The 9312-nt window shown below is 63.9% G+C and overlaps 1 protein-coding gene across 1 annotated transcript in view; it reads left to right on the top strand.

Moving 5' to 3' along the window:
- The window catches only part of NPHS1 (NPHS1, nephrin), a 13108-nt gene that overhangs the window by 2354 nt on the left and 1442 nt on the right, over positions 1-9312 (top strand). The window contains 22 exon segments of the mRNA XM_025192371.1: positions 121-129; positions 371-504; positions 735-816; positions 988-1091; positions 1894-2015; positions 2157-2274; positions 2277-2455; positions 2637-2778; positions 3070-3194; positions 3483-3651; positions 3781-3910; positions 4209-4381; positions 4751-4891; positions 5040-5183; positions 5538-5654; positions 6728-7087; positions 7207-7210; positions 7332-7583; positions 8099-8250; positions 8351-8462; positions 8693-8865; positions 9210-9266. Of these exon segments, the coding sequence (XP_025048156.1) occupies positions 121-129; positions 371-504; positions 735-816; positions 988-1091; positions 1894-2015; positions 2157-2274; positions 2277-2455; positions 2637-2778; positions 3070-3194; positions 3483-3651; positions 3781-3910; positions 4209-4381; positions 4751-4891; positions 5040-5183; positions 5538-5654; positions 6728-7087; positions 7207-7210; positions 7332-7583; positions 8099-8250; positions 8351-8462; positions 8693-8865; positions 9210-9266 (2999 nt within the window).

Below are 9312 nucleotides of genomic sequence, written 5' to 3'. Positions count from 1 at the left end.
TAGACCACGCCCCCTCGCCCACACCCCCCCACCCTCTGCCCCCACGGAGAAGCCAGGCCATGCAGTTCCTGCTACACCCATGCCCCTACCCCATCCCAGCCAGGCCACGCCCCCTGTTCCCACTGTGCTCTACCCTGTCAAGCTAGGCCACACCCCCTTCTTGACCTAGCCCCTCCCCCATCAAGGCCAGGCCATGCCCCCTTCCCTGTGCCCTGCCTAAGCCCCTCCCTAATTGGGGTCCAGCCAGAGGCAGTGGGGAGGGACAGGGGGTGGGTCCTATCTGGGGAAGGGGCTTGCAATGAGAAGCAGGGGGTGGGGCCTGGGTGCAGCCGTGGGGCCAGAGCCTGGGAATGACCCCTGCCCCTTCCCCAGTGCCCCCACAGCCCCCCGTGTTCACGGAGCAGAAGCCTGACAGCATCGTGACGTGGGTGGCAGGAGAGGAGCAGACAGTCACATGCAGCGCCCCCGACGCCCAGCCCCCCGCCCAGGTCACCCTGGCCCGTGGTGAGCCTGGGGGCAGGGCCATAGTGGGATGGGGCGGTGCTAGAAGGAGCCTGGGGTGGAGTCAAAAGGGTGGGCGTGGCTTCAGCAGCTGAGGGGCAGGGTCAAAGGAAAGGAGGGGGGCCTAAAGGGGTGGCAGGGGCAGGACTTTGAGCCAGGGGTGGGGCCATTCAGTTGGGAGAAGGGGGTGGGGTCTCAGGTTCCCAGCCCCCTCTGACCATGCCCCACTCCAGGGGACCAGCCCCTCCCTGAAGCCTCGTCCCATGTGGAGCCAGGGTCCCATGAGAAGCTGTCGACCACCAAGGCCACAGTCAGGTGAGGGGTCCCCTACCCACTCCCCGGTGCCCCTCACTCCTGACCCGCAACCCCCGCCTCTCCAGCGCCCCTCACTTCCATCCTACAGCCCCTCAGCCTCCTGGTGCCCCTCACTCCCAACCCACAGCCCCCCTGCCCTGCCGGTGCCCCTAACCCTGTCATCACCCCCAGGTTCACCCCTGAGATCTTGGACAATGGGCGCCGCCTGCTCTGCGAGGCCCTGAACGAGGCCATCTCAACTCCCCTCCTTAGCAGCTTCATCATGAACATCCTCTGTGAGTGGCCTGGCCCTTTAAGGGGGGTGGGGCCCAGCCTCCTACCTCCTCATCCCCCTCTCCTCTTCCATGGGGTCTCCCATTACGTCCCAGTTCTTCCCAGTACCCTAATTAACTCAGTTGGAGAATGCTGTATATAGGCAACCCCCTTATTTGTGGACCACTAGAACAATGAGGGTTGAGAAAACTTCCCATTGGCCCATGGTATCATGGGACTGACCCAGTGAGAGTCCTCTGTATAAGTTGCCTCTTCATCTTCATTCTCATTGGTCCCTGTATAGAAGTCAACCTCTCATTGCTGGACCTCTAGACCAATAGGCATTAAGAAGACCTCCAATTGGTGCTTGTATAGAAGCTGACCTCTCATTACTGGAGCTTTAAACCAATGAGAGCTATCAAAACCTTCCATTGGCTCCTTTATATAACCCAATTTCTCAGCCATTGGTCCCTAAGTCTGGGAGTCATCATGGCCACTCATCTACATACACTGGTCTCTCATTGGTAGATCTCTAGGCCAATGATGTTTGAGAAGACCTCCCATTGGTCTGTGTATATAAGCTGTCCTCTCATTGGTTGGTCTCCCAGTCAGAGTGAAGAAGGGTTCTGGTTGGTCGCTGCATATAAATTGACCCCTCAATCAGTAGTCCATAAACCCCGCTATATAAGCCATCTTCTCATTGACCCGTAAGCCAATAAGTATTGAGGAGCTCCTCTCCCCCCCACATCCTACTGCCTTGCTACAAGCGGGGACCCCCAGAGCCAGCCCCCCTCACTGCTCTCCCCACTGTGTCCCCTCCCCCAGACCCACCCCAGCCGCCCACCATTGAGGGGCTGCAGAGGTCAGAGGTCAAGGCTGGGGAAATCCTGAAGCTGACCTGTGTCTCCGTGGGGGGGAACCCCTTGGCCACGCTGCAGTGGATAAAGGTATGGGGGGGGGCTGTGGATCGGGAGGGAGGGGCATCAGCAGGGCTGGGGGACAGGGGGCTGCAGGTTGGGAGTGAGGGGCACCGGCAAGGGGCTGCGGGTTCGGAGGGAGGGGCACCAACAAGGCTGCATGTCTCCCAGGCGGGGGCCGTGGTGTCCACGACCTGGGCGACGGCCGGGGGGGCTGGGGCCTCCCGTAGCACCCTGATCCTGACGGTGCAGCCCGAGGACCACGGGGCAGTGCTGAGCTGCGAGCACTGACCCCCCCAGGTGCCCCCCCAGACCCGCCAGCCGAGGTGATGCTGCATGGCGTGGGCAGCGCACCTGAGAATGGGACCCTGGACCTGTCGTGCTCGGCTGGGCCCAGCCGTCCCCCCGCAGCGCTGCGCTGGTGGTTGGGGGGGCGCGAGCTGCCCCCCTCCAATGGCAGTATCATCCCGGTGAGCTCCAATGCCTGGGTCCCCTGCTGGGGGGGGGGGGGGGCTCGGATGCCTGGGTCCCCTGCTTTGGGGAGCGGGGTTGGATGCCTGGGTCCCCTGATGTGGTGGCGTGGGGCGAGGGAACTCCAGACACCTGGGTCCCCTGACCTACCGGGGTGGCCTGGATGCCTGGGTCCTGCAGGACGCACATGGCGGCGCGGTGACGGTGTCCAACGTGTCGGTGCTGGCACGGCGCAGCGCGGACGGCCTGGCCCTGACGTGCGAGGCCTTCAACAGTGCCCTGCGCCTCTCCCGTGCTGCCAGCCTCGTGCTCGCCATCACCTGTGAGGGGCAGGGCCAGAGGGGGCGGAGAGGGGGGGCTCATGGGAAAGCTAGGTGGGAAGGGGCAGGGCTAAGGGAAAAAGGGGTGAGGTTAAAGAGGAAGGGGCGGGGCTGGAGAAAAGGGGCGAGGTTAATGGGAAAGGGCGGGCCTGGGAAAGGATGGGGGTCAGTGAAAGGGGTGAGGCGAGACACGAGGGAAGGGGCAGGGTTAAGGGGAAAGGGTGGGGTTTTGGGTGGGGTGGGGCTTCTGGGCAACAGGGCAGGGACTGAGAGGCACTCCCCACCAATGGCAGACCCTCCCGAGCGGCTTTGGCTGGAGGTCCCGCCCCCAGAGCCACCCCTCAGGGCCGGCACCGTGCTGCGCCTGCGCTGTTATGTCACCGGTGGGAGCCCCACCCCCCGCCTCATCTGGATTAAGGTGCGGGTGGGGCCTGAGACCTGGGGGGAGGGACTTCAATGCCTGTGGGCAGGGCTTGAGCTAGGGGCAGGTCCTGAAGGCCTGGGGATTGGGGCTTGAAGGTTTGGGGCAGGGCTTGGGCATGGAGGTGGGGCTTGAAGGTTTGGGGGTGGGGCTTGGGTATGGGCCTTGAAAGCTTGAGACCAGCGGCGGGGCTTGAAGGGTTTTGGGGCGGAGTTTGTGGGGGCAGGGTTGCTGCCTTTGGGGCTGTTCCTCACCACCCAGAGCTGCCCCCCGCCCCCCCACCAGGACTCCCGGGTGCTGCGGGAAGGGACGCAGGTGTCTTCGGGCCGGACAGTCTCCAAGGAGCTGCTGCTGACTGCGGCCCCAAGCGACAACATGGCAGCCTATCGCTGCAATGCCTCCAATGACGCCAAGGGGGCCCCACTCAGCGCCCTCACCCGCCTGCGCGTCCAGTGTGAGTGGGGGGGTGCCCGGATGCCTGGGTCCTCTGGGAGGAGAGTGGGGGCTGGGGCGGGGAGCTGGAGGGGGTTGGGGGCCCAGATGCCAAGGGCTCCTTCCAACTCTGACCTGCCCCCCACCCTAGTCCCTCCGATCCAGGTGAAGATCACACCCTCGCCCCCTGAGGTGCGACGGGGCCAGGCCTTGACCCTGACCTGCGTGGCCGGGAGCGCCAACCCCTTTGCCACCATCACCTGGTTCAAGGAGGGCAAGAGGTCAGATCCCCCCGGGCCTCCCCAGCTCCACTGGTGCTCTTCACACCTGACCTGCAGCCCCCTACTCTCTTCCAGCCCTGTCGGTGCCCCTCACTCCCAATCCACACCCCCCTACCCTATACCAGCCCTGCCAGTGCCCCTCACTGTTGAACCCACAGCCCCCTACCCCACCAGCCCTGCTGGTACCCCTCACTCTCAACCTGTAGCCCCCTGGGCTCCCCCCTGTTGATGCCTCTCACTCCAGACCTGTGCCCCCCACCATCCCTGCTGATGCCCCTCACTCCTGCCTCTACTCCAGGCTGCAGGGCACGGACCTGGGTCGCCGGGCTGCTGAGTACGGTGGCATCTCTACCTCAGGCCGAGTCTCCCTTGTGGTGTCGACAACTGACAACGGCCAACGAGTGACCTGCCAGGCCCAGAGCCCGATCCTGGGAGAGGCCATGAACACCTTCTACCAGCTGGACGTCAAGTGTGAGGCCCTGTGGGGGCTGGGAAGTGCCTGCAGTGGTCAATGGGGCTCCCCAGGGCTGCATCTAGCCAGCCTGCAGTGACCAATGGGGGATACTAGGGGGCTCTAGAGCCCTTGCAATAGCACTGGAGGGCCACTAGGGGGCGCTGGGTCTCCTCTGGGGGGAGGCTGTGGCCATGGGGTGGCACTAGGCTTCTTGGGGTGCTCTGCAGTGGCCAACAGAGACCCCCAGGGGACACCAGGGCTGCATTTGGAGGCTGCAGTGGCCAACAGGGGCCACTAGGGGGCTCAAGACCCATTGCAATAGCCCAGGGGTTCCTAGTGGGTGATGGGTGCCTGGGGAGGTCTCATACCTCTCCTGCTGTCCTCAGACCCTCCCGAGTTCTCTGCAGAACAGCCGGGGCTGGTGGTGGGGCAGGAGCATGGAGCGGTGGAGCTGCCCCTGCTGGTGTCTGGGAACCCCCCTGACCTCACCTGCACCTGGAGTTTCCGGGGCAAGGACCTGATTCCAGGTAGCGGGGCTGCGGGTCAGGAGTGAGGGGCACTGGGGTATAAGGCAGGGCTGCGAGTCGGGACTGAGGGGCACCGGGAGTATAAGGGGGGCTGGGATTGGGAGTGAGGGGCACCAGGGCTGTGACCCTGACCTGCCCCTGCCCACAGAGGGGTCCCCGCGCCACCACCAGGTGGGCCCGGGGAAGTCGCTGGCTGTGTGGAATGTGACACGGGCGGATGCAGGGCCCTACCGCGCCCAGTGCAGCAACGAGGAAGGCGCCAACGAGACCCTCTTGCACCTCGTTGTCCACTGTGAGCCCCTGGCCTTGCCCCCTCTGCCCTGGCCCTGCCGCAACCTTGACCCCACCCCCAGGTCCCAGCCACGCCCCCTCTTCCTTAGCTCTAGCCCCGCTCCCTCCTCCCCCCCCCCCAGCCATAGCCCACCTCCTACAGCACCTTTCCCTTGGCCCCACCCCTACTCCTATAACCTTGCCCCCACTGCCTTGGCCCCGCCCCCCACTCTGACTACACACATTGGACCTCTGCTCTGGTCCTGCCCCCCACCCCGATGGCTGTGACCCTGCTCTCCCAACTCCATGGCCCCGCCCCTCTCCCTAGCCCCACCCCCATCTTGGCCCCACCCTCAGGCCTGACTCCGTCCCCCAGATGCGCCGTCCATCCGCAGCCTGAGTGACCCGATGGTGGTGGCCGAAGGGGCCGCCGCCGAGATTGTCTGCATGGCTGACGCTGTCCCAGCCCCCCCCGGCATGTTCCAGTGGACCTGGATGGGGGGGGGCAGTTGGGAGGATTTCAGGGGTGGGGGGACGACCTTTGACCTTTGCCCCGTGTCCAGCCCAGCCTCTGCCCCCTGCTCCAACCCTCAGCCATTCTCCCAGTTGCCGGCTCTTCTCCACAACCTTTGCCCCCTGGTGCCCTTTCTCTAACTCTGCCCCTGACCCCAAAGTTGCTGACCTTTGACCTGGGAAAGCCTCAAGGGGACCTTTGCTGCCTCCTGGCTATGACCTTTAAGGGAGGCAAAGGGGACAGAACATTTGACCTTGGATCTCTTGGTCCTAGCCATGGTGTATTTGACCTCGAGGAGGCTGTCCTTTGTGTGCCCCCAAGAGTGACCTTTGACCCTGGGCAGGCTGTCTCTGCCCTACCTGCTGTGCCCTTTGTTTCCTTGCCTTTAACCTTGACCTTTGGCCCCCTGACCCTGGCCCAGTATCCTAAGGCCCTACTCAGCCCTGTGTTGTCTGACCCTTGCTCTTTCGACCCTTGACCCCCTTTGACCCATGACCTTATAGTCCCTGACCTTTGCCCTTTCACCCTGCCTCCATTTACTCCCCATTTTGTCTCTGATTTTTACCCTTTTCCCTTGACCTTTTGCCCTTTAACCCCATTGACTCCCTGTGATCCCTTGATGCCTTCACTCTCTGACCTTTGCCTTTTCGCATTTCCCTCCTGATCCTTGTCCTCCATTTTTGACCCTTGACCCCCTTACTGCTGACCTTTTACCCTTCCCCTTTTGACTTTTAACCCTATTGATTCCTTCTTGTGATGCCTTGGTGCCTGTTGTTTCTGATCTTTGCCGTTTCACCTTTTTCTCTTGATCCTTGACCCACATACTGCAGACCCTTTTCCCTTTGACCTTTTCACCTTTAAGCCCGTTGACCCCTTCTTGTGACTCTAGTACCCTTTTGAGTTTTGATCTCCTTCTGATCCCCTTCTCTCTGACTCTGGCCCTTTTACCCTCACCCCATTTACCCCACCTTTGTCTCTCCTCCTTGACCCCCCACATGCCTTCCTTTGATCCCAGGCCTCCCTGATCTTTGCCCCCTGATCTTTGCCCTCCCGGCAGGGTCCAGAGGAGCGGGACCTGGACGACTTGGAGGCGGTGGCGGTGGGTGCCGTGGGGCGACTACGGGTCCCGGCGGCGCGGCGTGACCAGGCTGGGCGCTATGAGTGCCGTGTGGACAACGGGGTTGGAGCACCAGCCCGCGCCAGTGCCCGCCTCATCGTCCACTGTGCGCCCGGGGCAGGGCCAGGGAGGGAGTGTGGCCTAGAGAGTGGATGGGGCCACAGGGAGGAGGCGGGGCCTTCCAGAGCAGGGGTAGATTCTAGGAGGGGCGGGGCCAACAGAGGGGCGGGCCTCCCAAGTCATGTCTCAGGAGAGGTGGGGCCTCCACAGAGGCAAGGTCCCTGGAGGTGGAGGGGCCTCTGAAGGAGGTGGAGCATCAGGAGGGGGAGGGTCTAAGGCAAGGCAGGGCTTCTAGAAAGGGGCGGAGCCTCAGGGATGGTTGGGGCGTGGCCTCAAGCAGGGCAAATGAGTTAGGGAGGTGGGGCCCCCAGAGGGGGCGGAGCTTTAGGGCTGGATGGATTGCATAAGGCCTCCAGAGGGGGTGGATTTTCGGGGGTGGGGGGAGTGATCTGGGGAGGCAGGGCCTCCTGAAAGGGCAGAGCCTCAGGAGGAGAGGGTCGCTGGGGCGGGCCTCCTGGAAAGAGGCGGAACTTGCAGAGGCAGGGGCGTGGCCTGACAGATCTCCATCCCCCAGTCCCCCCAGAGCTGGAGCGAGGCCCGGGCTGGGAGAAGGTGGCAGTGCCAGGGGACGGGTCGGCCATGGCCGTGCTGCGCTGTCGGGCCCGGGGGGTCCCAGGCGTGGAGCTGAGCTGGACCAAGGATGGCACTGCCCTGGACCCGGAAGAGCCCCGGTACAGGGAGGGGTGGGGCCGGGGGCATGGGGCAGGGCATGGGGAAAGGGGAGGGACATGGACAAGGGCGGAGCATGCGGAAGGGCTGGGGTTTGACAGAAGAGTGGGGCATGGGATGGGGCAGGGCATAAAGAGGGGTGGAGCGGTGGGAAGGGGTGGGGCTTGAAAGGAGTGGGCAGGGGAAGGACATAGGGGAAAGGGCTGGGGCCTGGAGCAAAAAGGGCGGGCCCGATAATACCATAAGGGGAGGAGCTGGGAGGAATGGGCAGGGCTAAAGGCAGAAGGGGGTGGCCTAGGGCAGGAAGTGGGGCACAGAGTAAGGGGTGCGGCCTGGGAGAAGGGGGCTTAGGGGGAGAAGGGTGTGGAGGACAGGGAAGGGGTGGAGGGAAGAGATGCTTAAAGGAAAAGGGGCAGAGTTTAATGGAAAGGGGTGGAGCTGAATGGAAAGGGGCGTGGCTGGATGTAAATGGGCGGGGCTGAATAGAAAGGAGTGGGGCTCTGCTCCTGGTCCCCAGGTACTCCACGCGCTCGTGGCGGGAGGGGCCGTGGTACCGCAGCGACCTTGTCATCGCCAACGTCAGTGCTGCGGCCGACTATGCCATGTTCATCTGTACTGCGGCCAACACTCTTGGCAGTGCCCGCCTGGACGTCCAGCTGCTCAGCACCAGTACGGGGCTGTGGGTTGGGAGTGAGGGGCACTATGGGGATAAGTTGGGGCTATGGGTCAGGAGTGAGGGGCACCGGTCTGACTCCCCCTCTCCCCCCAGGCCACCCCGACCCTCCCACAGGGCTGCAGGTTGTGGGGGTGACCCCCACCTCTGTGTCACTGGCCTGGACCCCTGGCTTCGATGGGGGGCTGCGCCAGCAGTTCCGAATCAGGTATGGGGGTGGGGCTAATAGGGCAGGGGGTGGCGTTCACAGCCCTATGGGGGCGGGGCATAGCCCAGAGGTGGCAAGGGTCTTGGGGCTGGGACACAGCTTGGCATGGAAGGGGCAGGGTTCTGTGGTTATGGGGCCAGCAGGGGGTGTGGCTTTTGTGCAGGGGTTTGGGGCCCTGTGAGAAGTGGGCAGAGCTTGTCTTCCTGACCCTGCCCCCTTTCAACCTCCAGGTACCGCTGGCCAGGGGCCCCCAGTGCCTCCTACGTGGATGTGTTTCCAGGGGCCGCATCCGCCTTTACCCTCACTTCGCTCCACCCGGGGATGCCCTACAGCCTGGCTGTGACCTCCCGCAATGCCCTGGGCGAGAGCCCGCCCACCCCGGAGCTGCACATCACCACCCACGGTGCCTGCGGGGGGGTGGGCGCTAGGCCAATGGGGCCCCCCAGAGGGCACTTGCCCAGTTGAAGCCTGCAGTAGCCAACAGGGGGCCACTAGGGAGCTCTATATCCAAGGCAATAGCAGTGGGGTGCCCCTGGGGGCCAGCAGGTCTGCCTGGAGGGGCACTCTAGGGGACACCCTGCATTGGCCAGCGGAGACCCTCAAGGGGTGCCAGGGTTGCATCTGGAGGCTGCAGTGGTCAATGGGTGCCACTAGGGGGCTCTAGACTGCCTGCAAGTGCCCAGGGGGGCCCTAGGAGCACTGGTTGCTGTGGGGGGCAGGGTCTCTGACTGTGCCCGGGTCTTACAGAGCTGCTGGGGGAGCCCCCCCCAGAGGAGGAGCCCACATTGCCCCCCCCTGAAGAAGGTGAGTGAAAGGAGCCCAGCCTCCTGAGTTCTCTGCCAGCTGGGGG

The sequence above is a fragment of the Alligator sinensis genome, unplaced genomic scaffold, assembly GCF_000455745.1.
Source record: "Alligator sinensis unplaced genomic scaffold, ASM45574v1 scaffold113_1, whole genome shotgun sequence".
In the NCBI taxonomy this organism is placed as follows: domain Eukaryota; kingdom Metazoa; phylum Chordata; order Crocodylia; family Alligatoridae; genus Alligator; species Alligator sinensis.
This window is presented reverse-complemented; position numbering and strand designations above follow the sequence as displayed.